The sequence below is a fragment of the Phyllopteryx taeniolatus genome, chromosome 7 (genome assembly GCF_024500385.1).
Source record: "Phyllopteryx taeniolatus isolate TA_2022b chromosome 7, UOR_Ptae_1.2, whole genome shotgun sequence".
In the NCBI taxonomy this organism is placed as follows: Eukaryota; Metazoa; Chordata; class Actinopteri; order Syngnathiformes; family Syngnathidae; genus Phyllopteryx; species Phyllopteryx taeniolatus.
In genome coordinates, this window is record NC_084508.1 from 245001 (window position 1) to 262905 (window position 17905).

Genomic DNA, 17905 nt, shown 5'->3' on the forward strand with positions numbered 1-17905 from the left:
ACTATTAGTTTCATGTAAGGCTAAACGCGTATTGGATCATAATTCGCTCTTCATCAAGTACCGGTCCATAATCTTACATTTTTAACATTGTCCCAACACTCGTAAATATAGGAAAGTAAAAATAAAATGCCCCCCTGAGACTTTTCACTATGATGAATAAAATTGCAGTGCCAACACATGCTTGTCAGCAGAATTTTCAGACAGTGGGCGTTGCAAATGTATTTATGTTTCGTCAGTATATATCACTGTTAATTCTTTCATACTTTGGACTAATTGTACAAATATTGCTGGAGCCTCTTTATTACTTAACATCTTTAAGCTCTGTTACTGTGTTTAGGTAGAAATTTTCTTGTAATCCTTCTTACTGTAAATACTGTATTATCATTCCACGTGTATGTGTGTGAAAACCGATGCTGTGCCATTGCAGTGAGTTGGCTTACTTGGATTGTTTTACTAATCACTTCTAGTGATTACACTTGGTCCACCAGTGTATAATGTAGTGTCTGTTTTTTTGTAATTTCTATTGTGTATATGTAGCTTTTTTGGGGGGGTCCTGTTTGGCTGTTAGGTCAAGCAGAAAGGAGGATCTGCATCCCTTTTATGCCGTAACAGTTCTACTGTGTCAGTGGAGTTTTTAAGCTGCCGCTGTGATTTCTTAGTATTATAATGTATATTTATTGAGAATCAGAGTCGATCAGTCGAACAGAACAAGGTTTCTAGATGGGAGTGAGAAAAGAAGACAACAAAAGATGAACTGTGGTCATTATATTCATCCCCAGCACCTTTCCACACAAAGCTTCTTGGTGGATAATGCAATGATAACTTATCAAAGGCGTGTAAATTACTTTTTCGCATTTTCTCCTTCATTAATCCAACCAAGTCCGTTTTTCCTCCACACATTGCAGGTGCACCATCTGTAGTTAATCCCACCAATTTGTCCCAGAGCAATCCAGTTTTACTTACGGACTTCTCCACCGCTTCATAAATATCCTATCCCGTTGTGGTCCCATGCATGGCAGCTACATCCAAGAGCTCCTCTGTGACAGAGAGGTCCAACTTCACACCTCTAATAAAAATGGACAGCTGTGACGTCTCCCTATTGTCTGTGGTTTCATCAACAGCTAATGAAAAAGCTGTGAAACTGCGTGACTCTTCGGCCAGCTGTGTTGCAATCGCAGTTCGCCTTTTAACTCTTTGACAATTTGTTGTTTTTGTTGAAGACTAACTTTAGCATACTTGGCTCCGTGTTTTATCTACATCAAAATTCCGATGTAGATTGTCCTCTTTGATGACCGACACGCCTCATAACACAAAAAGACATACCAGTTTTTCTCTTTGAAGTGCAAACATATATTCGCCTTCCCATCTTTCATTTAACAACATTCCATCTGCATCAATCTTTCGCTTCCTGGACATTTTGGATTGTTTGTGGATATTTCGCAACCTGCTCAATCTCACTTGTCGCATTAATTAAACACTGATGTGGACACTGCAATCTAGTGGCGGCATGCTGTTGCTTCGCAGCTAACACCATCGCCATGCATTGTAGGAAATGCAGTTTATGGTCAATGCACAATTTAAAGCAACAGACTTATTTTAACCCTCTGATGCATGAATTATGAAAGCTTTGTTTTTTTCTGAGGTGTTTTGAATTCTTCCCAGGACATGAAAAAAACATTTTTTCCCCAAAAATATGATTAGTTTGTCAGCATTAACTTCGCTGACTTTGCCAAAGCAAAGCTGTGTGGTTGTTTTAAATAGCATGTAATTCTCTTTTGTTTGATCGTAAACTTTAAGTGAGAGTGGTAATAAAAATCTAAAAGCCTCTTTTTTTCTGGTAGCCATTCATCATCACTGCCACAAACAGCACCCTCATTTGACTCAAAGGGTGTGTGTTCATGTACCTTGTAGACCTAACATGTGCTACACAGGTCCAGCAAAACAGACATGAATCATTCCTCTCACGATGGATGGAACTAATTTGCACAAACTATTCCAAAAATACAAAATTTACATTATAATGACATAAATTAAATGTTTTATTTTATTTCATTTTGTTTTCCCTTTATTCATCAATTAATTGTCCCATTGAGAAACCATTCTTCCAGGGAGTCCTGGGTCAAGGTGACACACAGGACGTTTTCAACAGAAAAAAAAGGCATTCCTCATATACTGTACATGTAATGTGACAGAAACATTGTGAGCGCTGTGAAGAAACACCCAAAGACAACAGTCAGTGATATCACTGCCAACCTCCACAGGGCATGGGTGAAGGTATCGCAATGCTGTTAGAAGAAGACTTTGAGAAAAGAAATATACAGGCCATACCACAACATGCAAACCACTCCTCAGCAAAAAGGATCAGAAGCCCAGCGAAGTACAGAGATGAGCCACAAAGGTTTTGGAACAAAGTTTTATGGACTGATGAGACCAAGATTAACCTCTACCAATGTGATGGAAAGGCCAAAGTATCGAGAAAGAGGATCTGCTGATGATCCAAAACACACAAGCTCATCTGTGATGCTTGGTGGAGGTAATGGCATGGCTTGGGCTTGCATGGCTGCTTCTGGAACGGGCTCACTCGTCTTTGTTGATGATGTAACAAATGATGAGCTGTATCTCAAAACCATTTTGTCTGGCAATTTACAGGAAAATGCATCCAAACTAATCGGGAGAAGCGTGCGTCATCATGCAACAAGACGACCCAAAATATACTGCCAACACAACAAAGGACTTCATCAGGGAGAAAAAGTGGAAGGTCTTAGACTGGCCAAGTCAATCAATGGACCTTAACCCAATAGAGCATGCATTTTACCTCCTGAAGAGGAGACTGAAGGGAGAAGCTCCCAGAAACAACCAATAACTGAAAGAAGCTGCAGTAAAGGCCTGGAAAAGCATTTCAAATTAAGAATGCAACAGTCTGGTGAAGTCAATGGGTCACAGGCTTGATGCAGTTATTGCAAGTAAGGGTTGTGCCACCAAATATTAAGTTATTATTATTGTGTTATTCACTTTAAATTAATTTATTTATTCATGTCTGTTCCAATACCTTTGCTCACTTGAAAAGTGAGTGGCTTCAAACAAAAGGTGCTCTGTCCTAAGTTGTTTAACACATTGCGATGTAAATACCATGGAATAGAAGCTGGAACTCTGAATCTTTGTCTCATATTCATCTTTTGATCTGAAACGCAAATGTCTTCAGTATACAGCAAAAACAAAGCAATTGACCTTGACGTTCCAATACTTTTCGATGGGACTGTATCACAGTGTGGGCACAGATAATTGTGGGTTCCTAACAGTTACCAAATTATATGGAATAAGCTGTTAAAGGTGATATACAGACACTTTCCAAAAAATTCTTATATCATGGAAACGTTTATTGACTTCCATAATTCCATTCAAAAAGTTAAATTGTTTATAGATTATAGGTTCAGGGCCCACAATTGAAACAATTTCAAGTATTTATTTTATTTATTTTTACATAATTTGGGTTTCCAGCTCATAAAACCCACAAAATCAGGAATTCAAAAATTTTGAATACTGTAAAGAAAATCACCGTTTTTGTAAAAAAAAGAAAATAAATTAGGGTCATATTAAATCAATCAAAATATGGTACTTTCAAAACGATATGTTAATCTTCAATACTTGGTTGGGAATCCCTTTGCTTGAATCACTTCCTGGATGCGCCGTGGCATTGAGACAATCAGCCTGTGGCATTGCCTGGGAGTTATGGAAGCCCAGATTTCCTTGATGCTTGCTATCAGTTCTTCTTTGTTTTTGGGTCTGGTGCCCCTCATTTTCACCTTGATAATACCCCATAGATTCTCAATGGGGTTTAGATCTGGCGAGTTGGCTGGCCAGTCAAGCATTGTGATGGCACGGGCATCAAAGCAGGCTTTGGTGCTCCTGGCGGTATGGGCAGGGGCCAGTTCCTGCTGGAAGATGCAATCTGCATCTCCATATAGATCCTCAACAGAAGGAATCATGAAGTCCTCGCAAACATTCTGGTAGACTGCTGCAGTGACCTTGGATTTCAGAAAGTAGAGTTTACCAACACCTGCACTGGACATTGCACCCCAAATAATGACTGACTGTGGATATTTCACACTGGACCTCAAGCAGCTTGGTTTCTGTTCTTCACCCCTCTTCCTCCAAACCTTTGGACCTTGATTCGCGAATGAAAGCCACACATTCATCGGAAAAGAGGACCTCTGACCACTGGCCAACAGTCCAGTCCTTCTTCTCTTGGGCCCAGTTGAGATGCTTCCTACATTGGCTCAGGTTCAGAAGTGGCTTGAACTGAGGAACCCGACAGTTGTAGCCCATCTCCCAGATGCGTCTGAATGTGGTGGTTTTTGAAGCAATGTCTCCCGCCTCATTCCACTCTTTGGATCTCTGCTAGATTCTTGAATCTTCTCTGTTTGATAATACGCTGAAGCCCACGGTCATCTCTCTTGCTGGTGCATTTTGACACATTTTGTCCTTCCACTCGACTTTCCATTGATATGCTCTGTGAACAGCCAGCCTCCTTAGCTATGAACTTTTGTGGCTTATAATGGTCTTCTGGCCAGTTGTCAAGTCTGCAGTCTTCACCGTATTGAACCCAACGGAGACAATTGAACCAAAATGAAGCAATTTAATGACACCTGGCGAAACCTGTGCAGGTGCTTTGATTTTAGTAAATGATTAGTGTGTGACACTCAGTTTAAGACAATGGCCTTCAAAATTTGGGTTGATATCTTCACAGTATTCTAAGTTTTTCGAAATGCTGATTTCGTGGGTTTTATGAGCTGGAAGCACAAGTTATGTAAAAATAAACAAATAAATACATGAAATTGTTTAAATCTTAATATATAATCTGTGAAAGTTTAACTTTTTTTAATGGAGTTATGGAAATAAACTTTTCCATGATATTAAATTTTTTTGGAAAGGGTCTGTAAATTTGCTAATAATTTGCATTGAGCAGGCAAATGAGTATAAGACTGTATTGGCTTTTCTGTGTAGAAAACATTTACATGACATTTTAACCTCTACGTTTGCTCCATCTTATTATTTTATTATTGTTGTTATTTTTTATTTTTTCCAAAATTCCGCCGAACCGTGTGGTTGCCTCGGTTACGTGCTCTCTATATTGTCTATGTATTGTCTGTTTTTCGTTCATCTTTGGGGACATTCCGCGACTCATTTACACAAGGGAAGACTCAAGTTGTTGTTTAGCATTATAAAGTTTGTTCCTAAGTAGGTCTGTCGGATTCTTTGCATTTTTCTCTCTGAGTTGTTTGATTTTTATCTCCAATTCACTTTCAAATTTTTTTGTTTTTTTCTAGCAGGAAGAGTATAAAATGATTTTGCCTCTAATTACAGTTTTCCCTGTTTCCCAAAGTAAGGATGGGGATATAGTTGTGGAATCATTCATATCTAGAAAATCTTCCCATTACTTCCTTATAAATATATCGAACTCTGGATCTTTCAGCAGAGAAATATTAAAGCACCAGGTTGGAGAAGGTATCATGTTTCATTCAAGTTTGTGGCAGAGAGAAATTGGAGCATGATTGCTAATTATTGTTGGATGTATTTTGGAAGTGCTTTTTTGAGCAATTTAGTTATTTGTGAGAAAGTAGTCAATTCTAGAGAAGGAGCTGTGAACTAAAGAAAATAAAGCGTATTCCGTTTTTGTATGTTTTTTTTTTTTTTTTTCTCCATACGTCGGCAAGTCCGAAATCGTGCATATATTCATCTAATATTCGGGAAGACTGATTATTTTGGAATTTTTTAATTTTGAAAACTCCATTCTGGAAATGTTGAAGCTAACATTTGTTGATAAAAGCATTGAAATAATAGCTCTATTGTTAAAACTCAGGAGATGCAGGAAACATGTTTGTCATTTTTTGTAATTATTAAATATAAAAAACTAATGAATACATTTATAATCTAGTTAATTAAATAAGTAGCAATTTTTTCAAATAACTTGTGGCCAGAGAATTATATCGGCTGTGCATGTTGTTGTTTAATCAGATTAGTTTAACTTCTTAAAACACATGTATGACAGTTAAAAATGCTAAAAAGTATGCTTTTCGGCAAACCCCCCTCCTTACTTATTTCGTTCTCAACATCTATATCATGTTTACATTTTTTTTACACTCGAATTGCTGTCACAAAATGTAAATGTAAGACTGTATTTGGTAGTCTTACTTTAGACTTACGGACCTATGCACATCTACCTCTCCCAGCATGTAAGTGATAGGATACTAAATAAAACATTAGTTGGTAAATTGTTGCTTTTGTTTGCAATATATCACTGTATATTGGTCTTATGCGGACTTGATTAACTTAATCGGTCTATCAAGCTTACAAAGAAATCCTGTCTCTGTACCATTAAAGTTAATGGTGATTACATGTTTGTATTGGTTGGTAATTTTGTCAAGACAACTCCTGATTCATAGCATACCTCACCGCCACTGTGATTTATTTTTATCTTTACCATTTTATTGTAATACATAATCATAAATTCACAATAGATCAATTTTAGTTAAAATTTGTCGATTTGAAGACTGAACCCACTCAGATGATGGTAGTTCTAACATGTCTGTATACGCAAGGCATATTTCTGAACACATCCAGCAATTACGCCTAAGGGCACATCCTTCTCACAGAACTTATCATATTACTTTGGATAACTAGTTTTTGAAGTCTGGAATGATAGTCTGTTTAACTGTTGCAATAGCAAAACCATTTATTACATATTTGGTAATGTTGGGAGAGATTTTAGCAGGAATCATTGATGATGACACATAATTTGCTTTCACCGGCCATATTAAAACAAAAGATTTTTTGTTGGCTTCCCCTCTTGATTTTGTCTGACTTTAGGTGCATTATTTACATTTTATAGTGTTTTGTGTTCTGTCTTTACAACTGTATTGCTAGTAAAATGTAATCATCCATCCATTTTCTACCGCTTATCCAGGTCGGGTCGCGGGGGCAGTAGCTTTAGCAGCGACGCCCAGACTTCCCTCTCCCCAGCCACTTCATCCAGCCCTTCCGGGGAGATCCCGAGGCGGTCCCAGGCCAGCCGAAGGACGTAGTCTCTCCAGCGTGTCCTGGGTCGTCCCTGGGGTCTTCTCCCGGTGGGACGTGCCCGGAACACCTCACCGGGGAGGCGTCAGGGAGGCATCCGAATCACATGCCCCAGCCACCTCATCTGGCTCCTCTCGATGTGGAGGAGCAGCGGCTCTACTCTGAGATCCTCCCGGATGACCGAGCTTCTCACCCTATCTCTAAGGGAGAGCCCAGACACCCTGCGGAGGAAACTCATTTCGTCCGCTTGTATCCGGGATCTTGTTCTTTCGGTCACGACCCACAGCTCGTGACCATTGGTGAGGGTAGGAACGTAGAACGACCGGTAAATTGAGAGCTTCGCCTTTCGGCTTAGCTCCATCTTTACCACAACGGACCGATACAAAGTCTGCATCACTGTAGAAGCTGCACCGATCCGCCTGTCGATCTCCCATTCCATTCTTCCCTCACTCCCAAGACCCCAAGATACTTGAACTCCTGCACTTGGGGCAGGATCTCATCCCCGACCTGGAGAGGGCATGCCACCGTTTTCCGACTGAGGACCATGGTCTCAGATTTGGAGGTGCTGATTTTCATCCCAGCCGCTTCACACTCGGCTGCGAACTGCTCCAGTGACAGCTGAAGGTCACGGCTTGATGAAGCCAACAGAACCACATCATCAGCAAAAAGCAGAGATGCAATACTGAGGCCACCGAACCGGAACCTCTCTACGCCTCGGCTGCGCCTAGAAATTCTGTCCATAAAAGTTATGAACAGAATCGGCGACAAAGGGCAGCCTTGGCGGAGTCCAACCCTCACCGGGAACGAGTCCGACTTACTGCCGGATATGCGGACCAAACTCTGACTCCGGTTGTACAGGGACCGAACAGCCCGTATCAGGGGGTTCGGTATCCCATACTCCCGAAGCACCCCCCCACAGGACTCCCCGAGGGACACGGTCGAGCGCCTTCTCCAAGTCCACAAAACACATGTAGACTGGTTGGGCGAACTCCCATGCACCCTTGAGAACCCTGCCGAGGGTGCAGAGCTGGTCCACTATTCTACGGCCAGGACGAAAACCACACTGCTCCTCCTGAATCTGAGATTCAACTTCCCGACGGCAATGACAGTGAGACTTGGAAGGGCGTGATTGGGAGGAACGGCCCCCCCGATCAGAACCCGAGCGGTGTTCTGTTATTGGACTTCTGTGCTCGTCAAGGATTGTCCATAACGAACACCATGTTCAAGCATAAGGGTGTCCACACGTGCACTTGGCACCAAGACACCCTAGGTCGCAGTTCGATGATCGACTGTGGTCGTGTCATCGGACATGCGGCCGCATGTCTTGGACACTCTCGTGAAGAGAGGGGCTGAGCTGTCAACTGATCACCACCTGGTGGTGAGTTGGCTCCGATGGTGGGGGAAGATGCCGGTCCGACGTGGCAGGCCCAAACGTATTGTGAGGGTCTGCTGGGAATGTCTGGCAGAATCCCCTGTCTGAAGGAGTTTTAACTCCCACCTCCGACAGAACTTTGCTCATGTTCCGGGGGAGGCAGGGGACATCGAGTCCGAGTGGACCTTGTTCCGCGCCTCCATTGCTGAGGCGGCCGACCGGAGCTGTGGCTGGAAGGTGGTCGGTGCCTGTCGTGGCGGCAATCCCCGAACTCGTTGGTGGACACCAACGGTGAGGGATTCCGTCAAGCTGAAGGAGGAGTCCTATCGGGCCTTTTTGGCCTGTGGGACTCCTGAGGCAGCTAATGGGTACCGGCTGGCCAAGTGGAATGCAGGTCTGGTGGTCGCTGAAGCAAAAACTCGGGTATGGGAGAAAATGTAATCATTAATCTATAATTTTAGTTAAAATATTTAGATTTGTTCATCAATTGTGTGAATTCAGCAGTTTGTAATATTCATATGGTAGTGTGAAAACTACTGCTATTTTCCTGCTTCACAAATATCAGTTAACCGCTCATGTTTTCCCCGTTAACTAATGACACCCCACGTGCGTTCATGCATCCACACCCGTTCCTCAGCTTTGTCGCACCCCAAACATCCTTCCATTAACAGTATTCTTTGTATCTCGTCAGAAGAAGACAGTCCATTTTTGTTGTTTATTGCTGCTTTTTAGTGTTTTAAAGCTAGAGAGATATAGTTTTAATGCAGACTGGAACAATAGCCCTCCAAACCGCTCCTTCAGATGCTGATATGGTAAGATCTTTGTTTTCTGCCTTCGTCAATAGGAATATAAAGTAAGTTTTAATATTGATTTGTCAAAAATGTTTTTAAAGATGAGCAAAAGTCTTAACATTTGTTGAACAATTGATTTTGCGTATAAAATCAGATTTGGATGTAAAAAAATTGCTTTAATATCTCTGAATGCTGTTGATGATTTACGTGGTGAAAGATCCAAACTAAACTTCCAGTCCTGTGCACACCATGCTCGCCTGGCGTTAAAGTGTGGGGGTAATGTAGGAATTGGTTACAGTGCTTTAAGAATCAACATTCTGTCTGTGCAATAATGGGTGAGTTTCTGTAAGGTGTGCTTATAAAAATGGCACCGCTTTTTTCACGCCCACAGCTTTTGGGCTATAGGCTGTTCCTCAGAAACAGGGCGGCGTTTCCCTCTGCCGCCTGACCAGAAAATTTGGGCAACGATAGCACCAAGACCTAGACCAATTCCAGTGTCAAATATTCTAGGCAGTTCTAAAGTTTCAAAAGTTCTGAAGATCGCCTCATTCAACAGGAAGAGTGGCCCTAACCTGCTGTTTTACCACAAGATTAGTGAACGAATGATTGGAATGTAGGACGGTCATTTTGCTAATCACACTGGGCAACAACAACAACACCCTATTGTTGACCACCCCCAGGAAACACACTTCTGCAAGGAATAAATAGGACTCCACACTGAGAACTGAAGAGGCTTTTGTTTTTTTGGTGTGTTTTTTTTTTTCAGCTTTAACAAACAAGAACAGACCAGTTGCTTTGATTCAACCTTTGCAGATGAACTGTCCTAACCCTAATCTCTTTGAAGCAATTTTATATTCTAAACAATGCTACAAATCTCAGCGGTGAGAGAATAATTGTATTTCTGTCGAAAAAAAGGCTAAATAGCTGTGCCTCTATGTGGAATTTTATTTTATCAACAGGGAACCTACAGCGGCTGAAAGATAATTTAACACGTCACCATTTTTCTCACTAAATATACTTTCAAAGGTGCTATTGACCTCAAAATTTCACCAGATGTTGGGAACAACCAAGGTAAAACATACATACAAAGAAAGTAGAACAAATAAGATCAGAAATTAAGTTGTGTGTAAAAATTTTAAATGATGCAGGGAAAAAGTATTGAACACATGAAGAAAGGGAGGTGAAAAAAGGCATGGAAAGCCAAGACAACACCTAAAATCTATCAATAATCAAACAGCAATCCAGCCCCTTGTCAGTGCAAATGGATATCAGCTGGTTCAGTCCTAATTGATGGCCTACAAAATGGTCTCATTTCAAGGTGAGAGTCAAGAAACTTCTCATGATGGGTAAGAGCAGAGAGCTGTCTCAAGACCATCGCAAACTAATTGATGCAAAACATAATGATGGCATTGGTTACAGGCCATCTCAGCTTTTGAATGTTCCAATAAGCACCGTTGGGGCCATAATACATAAGTGGAAAGCCAATCATACCACCATAAATTTGCCTTGATCCAAGTGCTCCTCGCCAGATTTGTGACAGAGGAGTACAAAGAATAATCAGAAGAGATGTCCATGAACCAAGGACCACCTGTGGAGAGTTTCAAAAAGACCTGGAATTAGCAGGTACTGTTGTTACAAGGAAAACTGAGTAATGTACTCCCCGGCCATGGCCTGTATGCATGCTCACTACGCAAGACCCTATTGCTGAAAGAAAGCATGTCAAAGCTTGTTGGACAACATTTGGACAAGCCAGTTAAATTCTGGGAGAATATAGTCTGGTGGGATGAGAGCAAAATTGAACTGTTTGGATGCCATTTGTCCTCCACGTTTGGAGGACAAATGGCACTGTACATCACCCTAAAAACACCATACCAACAGTGAAGTTCGAAGGTGGGAACATGACGGTGTGGTGCTGCTTTTCATCAAATGGTACTGGTAAAGTTCACATTATTGAAGGAAGGATGAATGGGCAAATGTACCAAGACATTCTTGACACAAATCCGCTGCCATCTACAAGGATGATGAAAATGAAACGAAGGTGGACATTGCAGCAGGATAATGACCAAAACAGACTGCCAAGGAAACTCAATCGGTTTCAAAGGAAAAAAATAATGCTGCGAGAATGGCCCAGGCAATCACTTCAATGGAATCCAATCGAAAATCTATGGAAAGAACTGAAACTCAAGGTCCATAAAACAAGCCCACAGAACCTTCAAGATTTGAAGACTGCTTGTGTGGAAGAATGGGCCAAAATCACACCAGTGTAATGCAGGCAACGAGTTTCTCCATACAGGAGGCGTCTTAAAGCTGTCATTGCAAACAAAGGCTTTTTGGAAATGACATTTGGAAATATATTTGCGAAAAATGGTGACGTGTTAAATACTTATGTCAGCCGCTGTATATTATTTCATTCAATATGCTGCCCTGCCTAATATTATTTTGACTTAATAAAAATACAAAGATTTTGAAGACCAGGTTTTGTCATCTGATACTGCTTTTACTGATGTTTTAGGCTTTTTAGTATCGGTATTGAATTACTTTATGCATTTATAGTATCAGTCAGAATTTTGGTGTCATGTTAACACTAAATTCTATTTTAGTAATTGTGCTTTACTGAGAGAGACAATAACGAACTGGAAGAAAATGGATGGATAATTGTACTTTACTTTCCACCAGTCACATTAACGAGGACAAGAGGAAGACAGATGGTCAGAAGCAGATCTTTGATGTTGTTTATGAAGTTGACGGATGTCCCGTAAGTCTGAATTTATTATCTCCTTTCTTTTCCCCCTGTCTTTACATCATAGCAAAGCAAATTTATTGATATAGCACATTTCATACACAAGGTAACTCAATGTGCTTTACATAATTAAAAGCATTTAAAAGCAAAGGAAAAAAAAGAGCTTATAAACATTGAAAACAAAGAGGAAAAAATTACAATTAAAACAGAATACAGTGCAAGACATTTAAAAGTCAAAGTGCTCTAAAAAAGCATGAGAAAAAACAAGAGTTTTTAACCTGGACATAATTAAAAACATTCACACTTGGGGCTGATGTCACTTCTGTTGGCAACTTATTCCATTTGTGTGCAGCATAATAGCTAAATGCTGCTTCACCATGTTTGCTTTGAACTCTTGAGCTCCACTATTTGACCTGAGTCTGTCGATCTCAGAGCCCTACTGGGTTTATATTCCACGAGCATTTCTTTCATGTATTCAGGACATAAATCATTTTGTGATTTATAGACCAGTAGCAGAAGTTTCAAATATATTCTAAAGCTGACTGGGAGCTAGTGAAAAGACTTTAGAATTAGACTAATATGCTCTGACCTCTTTGTTCTGGTCAGAACCCGAGCTGCAGCATTCTGAGTGAGCTGCAGCTGTTTAATGCTCTTTTTGGAGAGTCCAGTCAGAAGACCATTACAATAGTCAAGTCTACTTGAGATAAAAGCATGGATGAGCTTCTCCTGGTCTGCTTGGCACATGCAAGCCTTCACTCTGGATATCCTCTTCAGATGGTAGAAGGCAGCTTCAGTAATTGATTTGATATGAATGTTGAAAGTCAGGTCGGAATCTATCAGTACACCAAGGTATCGGACTTGGTCTTTGGTTTTTAAAGAGAGTGACTCCAGGTATTTACTAACAGCAATTCTCTTTATTGCCAGAAACCAATTATCTCAGTTTTGTTGTGGTTTAGTTGAAGAATATTTTGGCTCATCCAGTTATTCATTTGTTTTAGACAGTGACACATCACCTCAATTGAACTGTAGTCATCTGGAGACACTGCTCGATATAACTGTGTCATCTGCATGATAGACAAAATAAAAGTTCTGAAGAATTTGACCCAAGGGTAGCATATACCGGCTGAACAGGAGGGGTCCATAGGTCATTCCCATTCGATGAGCGTGAACACTTCCAATAGTCACAAAATAACTTAAATAATTTAAGGACTGCTCCATTAAGTCCTACCCACGTTTCCAACGTGTTCAGCAGTATATTATGATCTACCGTATCAAAAGCCACACAGAGATCCAACCAGACCAGAATTGACAGCTTTTCCGAGTCAGTATTCAACCTTATATCATTTAGCACTTTGATAAGAGCAGATTTGTTAACGTGATGAGTTTGGAAACCTGATTGAAATTTGTCAAAATGTCCATTTAAGTTAAAAAAAATTGCTGAGTTGATTGTTGATATTTAACCTGATGGATTGGATTTTTTTGCTAAAATATCAAGCAAATTCATTGCATTTATCTGCTGTTAGGAGTTCTGGAGCTATCTGATTCGGGGGGGGGGGGGGGGGGGGGGGGGGTTGTGAGCTTGTCAACCACAGCAAACAGAGTGCGAGTATTGTTGAAGTTCTTACTGATGATTACAGAAAAATGTTACTGTCTACCCCTGACTAATAACTCTTGGTTAAAATTACAAAGACTGTCTGTAGAGGTCATACTCAATTTGGAGTTTAGTTTTTCTCCACTTACGTTCTGCTTTCCTACACTTTGATTTAGAGGTCTTCACCATCATTGTGCTCCTCCATGGTGTTCTAGGTCGCCTCAAGATTGTTTTAGTTTTAATAGGAGCGACAGCATTCATGACATTGATGACAATTTCCTGGTGAAATTATCCAAAGGTTCATCAACTGTGTCAGCACTTACAGTTTGTGGCACAGCTATGGTCTTCATAAACTTAGTGGCGGTACTCTCATTTATGTACCTTTTCTTGATAGAGATAGTAGTTGTCTGAACTTTTGGAAGAAGCTGTAATTCAATTAATGCACAAAAATGGTCAGAAATAGCCATAACCTTAATGTCAGCTGATAGAATTTCAACATCCTTAGAGATGACCCGGTCAAAGATGTGTCCATGAGTGTGGGTTGGACTCTTACGTTGAGATAGGTCAAATGTGTCTCGTACAGCAGAGTTTTTTAGATTTATTTTTTTTCTTCCATGCATGAATGTTAAAAGTCTCCCGTTATGACAAAATAGTTGTAGTCAGCACAAATAACTGACAGCACTTCTGAAAAGTCTCCCATAAAAGTTTTCCATTGTATCTTGGAGGCCTATAAATTATTAGAACAATAACCTTTGGGTAACCTTTAACTAAATTTAGTAGTATAATTTCTTTACACTGAAATAATGACTTAAAAATAACAGCAATACCACCGCCTTTTTTCTCTATTCGACACTTGTTCATAAAATAAAAATTTGCTGGTGTTGCGTCATGGTATTACAGCTACTTTCTGTTAGCCATGTTTCATTTAGTGGCAAAAAGTCCAGATCATAGGTTGTAATGCTTTCATTACTCAACATTGATTTATTACCCAGTTACCTGATATTGAAAAGAGCTAGTCTCGCAGAAGTAACTGGAAACAATGGTTTGATAGATTGACATTTTATCCTCATTAAATTTGTAGTTCTTTTTTTGTGTCATATTTCTTTGACCAACTTTCTGTCCTTTGTAATTACAGGGATTAAAAATGCCTGATCTCCGTAGGGGTCTGACATATTGTGTAAAAGACCCCGCAGATATCAGTCAGATTTCCAGATAAGATTCTTCATGGGAGAAGGAGGGGCCCTTCGCATCTTAGTGGACGGTGGTTTTAAGCGAGGGAGGATGGGAGGAAGATCTTGGCGTGGTGTGCACTGGATTCCAATATTGACAATAGCCTTCATCCTGTCCGTCACACCTAACAGGGCATTTAGGGTCGTAGAGAGTGAGTTTTGCGTTGGGCTTTGTTCCAATGGGGCAGGGAGTGGAGTGGGAGATTCAAAGTGCTGCCTCCTCTCATTCCTCATTCGTTCCTCCGATTGTTTGGATGGCGCTGATGAATCCATCGTCGCCCCGTGTTCCCTTATCTCTTGTTCCTCCGCTTGTTTGGGAACAACTACGTCTTTTTGTCCTTCAGCTGTGTCAACAAGACCAATGTTTTCCTTTTGGGCTGCTGAATGACGTACACAGTAAAAAAAATCACCCAATAACTTAACCCTCTGTGTATTTAGACAGAAACCGTCTGCTTTACAAAGCTGTCTGCTCCCAAAAAAAAAAACGCAGAAATTGTCAATGAAACTCACAGGTAGTGCAGTACACGCTTCTTTGAGCCACTTAATTGACTGAGCCTACTGAAACATTGATCTCCAAATCGTACCATTGGGAGAGTTCAACTTGTGAAAACCTCAGCATCCAAACATTGCACTTTTGTTAGGAGATCAATGAAATCTCGCTTTAGTACAACTGATTGCTGATCCCTGTGTGTATAATGACAGATTTCACAATTGGGTGCTCATTCATGATCTCCAGGATTTTTTTTTTTGAGATATCAGACACCATGTCATTGTTAAAAGACAGTACTTTGGTGTTCTTACTGCAAAAACCTTTCACATCCTTGACAACTCCATCACCAACTAGTAACGTTTGGGGTGCCATTTTTTTCTTGTATGATTTAGTTTCATACCTTATAATAGTGGTGGGGAATGAGCATTCTTGGCCAGGGTCTTGTGGCTCAAATCTATTTGTGAGTCTGATGTCAATGTTTTGCATTGACTCGCGTCCTCTTTTCTTGCCCTTCACTCTGGCGACCGTCTACGCCTGCTCACTCGGGGTTGAAGCAGCACGCAACACAGGCCAGCCGGATTCCTCGGTTATCTGCTGGTGTTGTGTCCTCCCTTTTAGATGTTGTCCCATATCTTTGGGCTTTGCTACCAGTAAATTCCAGGGAGAAATGCTGGATGATCCATTACCGTTTCCACAGTCCACATCCATCCTCTTGGTTGAGCTCAGTGGCTGTCTGTTAGCACACTTCTGCTCACCATTTTGAGACATCGGTAGAGTGGTTTCATTCCCCGACTGTCCATTTACATCCACATACGCTTCAAGACGGTGGATTTTCGTTTCCAGGACTGACATCCTCTGTAGCAATCCGTGATAGTCCTCAGTGGAATAGAGAGGCATCTTGTTGCTGGTCTCGTTGGCAATAGCAGCAGGCCTGTGCTAATTAGCAGGCCTGTGCTAATTAGCAGGCCACGCTCACGCATAACGGGTTTAAAAAACATATAGGAATAAGGCAAAAACTGACCGCATCGACAAAAAAAAGAGTACAGTCCCACAAGTTTAAAAATATCCAGGAGTCGCTTCTTCCAATTTCCTTGGAAGAAGAAAAACAAGTTTATCAACAAGAAAATAATCGTCTGTGAAAGAGACACACACTATGTGTGTGCGAGCGTGTGTACCCACGTCACAAAGACAGTCTGCCTTGATTCTATTCTATTTTTATTTCAGTGCAAGCTGCAAGACACTATTTCTAAATAAGTCTGCAATTCCTAATATAAAGCCGCCTCGCTGAAGAGCGTTGTCAACGAGTCGAGAAAACGTCAGACAGATTCGCAATTGTGACACATTCAAAGGACTTAACGTCAAATAAAAGTTTATTACATGTGAATTATTTTGTGACAAGCAAGCTTGTGGTCATAAATCAATAGTGTCGTTTGTACGTCACCCAGGTGACGTATAGCACCAACTCTGTAGCTGCATGGACGGTTATTATAGCGTTAAGATGGAATCTAAACTAATAAATAATGATCTAAATGTATTGTTTACCATGCGCTCACAGCAATCCCCCATACTATGTAAAAAGCTTCTTCAGTCCCCTCCAAAAGTACTGGAACAGCAAGGTCAATTCCTTTATTTTTGTTGTATACTGAAGACATTTCGGTTTCAGATCAAAAGATGAATATGAGACAAAAGTTCAGAAATACAGCTTTTATTTAATGGTATTTACATCTAGATGTGTAAAAAAAACTCAGGAGAGCGCACCTTTTGTTTGGAGCCCCCCACTTTTCAAGTGAGCAAATGTATTGGAACAGACATGATTAAATGAACTTAGTGAATAACATTTAGTACTGTATTTGGTGGCATAACCTTTACTTGCAATAAATACATCCAGCCTGCAACCCATTGACTTCACCAGACTGTGGCATTCTTCATTTGAAATGCTTTTCCACGCTTACTGCAGCCTCTTTCAGTTCTTTGTTTCTGGGGGTCTCTCCCTTCAATCTCCTCTTCAGGAGGTAAAATGCCTGCTCTATTTGGTTAAGGTCCGTTGATTGACTCGGCCACTCTAAGACCTTCCACTTTTGCCCCCTAATGAAGTCCTTTGTTGTGTTGGCAATGTGTCATTGTCTTGTTGTATGATGAACCTTCGCCCGATTAGTTTGGATGCATTTTATTTTTTTTACCCAATAATAACCAAATAATCATGTCTGTTCCAATACTTTTGCTCACTTGAAAAGTGGGTGGCTTCAAACGAAAAGGTGCTCTGTCCTGAGTTGTTTAACACTTCTAGATGTAAATACCGTGAAATTAAAGCTGGAATTCTGAACTTTTGTCTGTTCCAATACATTTGCTCACTTGAAAAGTGGGGGGCTCCAAACAAAAGGTGCGCTCTCCTGAGTTTTTTTTACACATCTAGATGTAAATACCATGAAATAAAAGCTGTATTTCTGAACTTTTGTCTCATATTCATCTTTTGATCTGAAACCGAAATGACTTCAGTATACAACAAAAACAAAGGAATTGACCTAGCCGTTCCAATACTTTTGGAAAGGACTGAATGCAATTCCACTGAATTGGTGCTATTGGCATCCCCAGGAAGAAAAAAAAAAAGTATAAATGCA

The 17905-nt window shown here is 40.6% G+C and overlaps 1 protein-coding gene across 4 annotated transcripts in view; it reads left to right on the forward strand.

The window, feature by feature from the left end:
• ect2 (epithelial cell transforming 2) overlaps nt 1-17905 on the forward strand; it is a 242668-nt gene that overhangs the window by 171462 nt on the left and 53301 nt on the right. For all 4 annotated transcript variants that reach the window (XM_061779805.1, XM_061779804.1, XM_061779806.1 and 1 more), the window contains one exon: nt 11914-11992. In XM_061779805.1, the coding sequence (XP_061635789.1) occupies nt 11914-11992 (79 nt within the window). The remainder of the gene's footprint in view (nt 1-11913; nt 11993-17905) is intronic.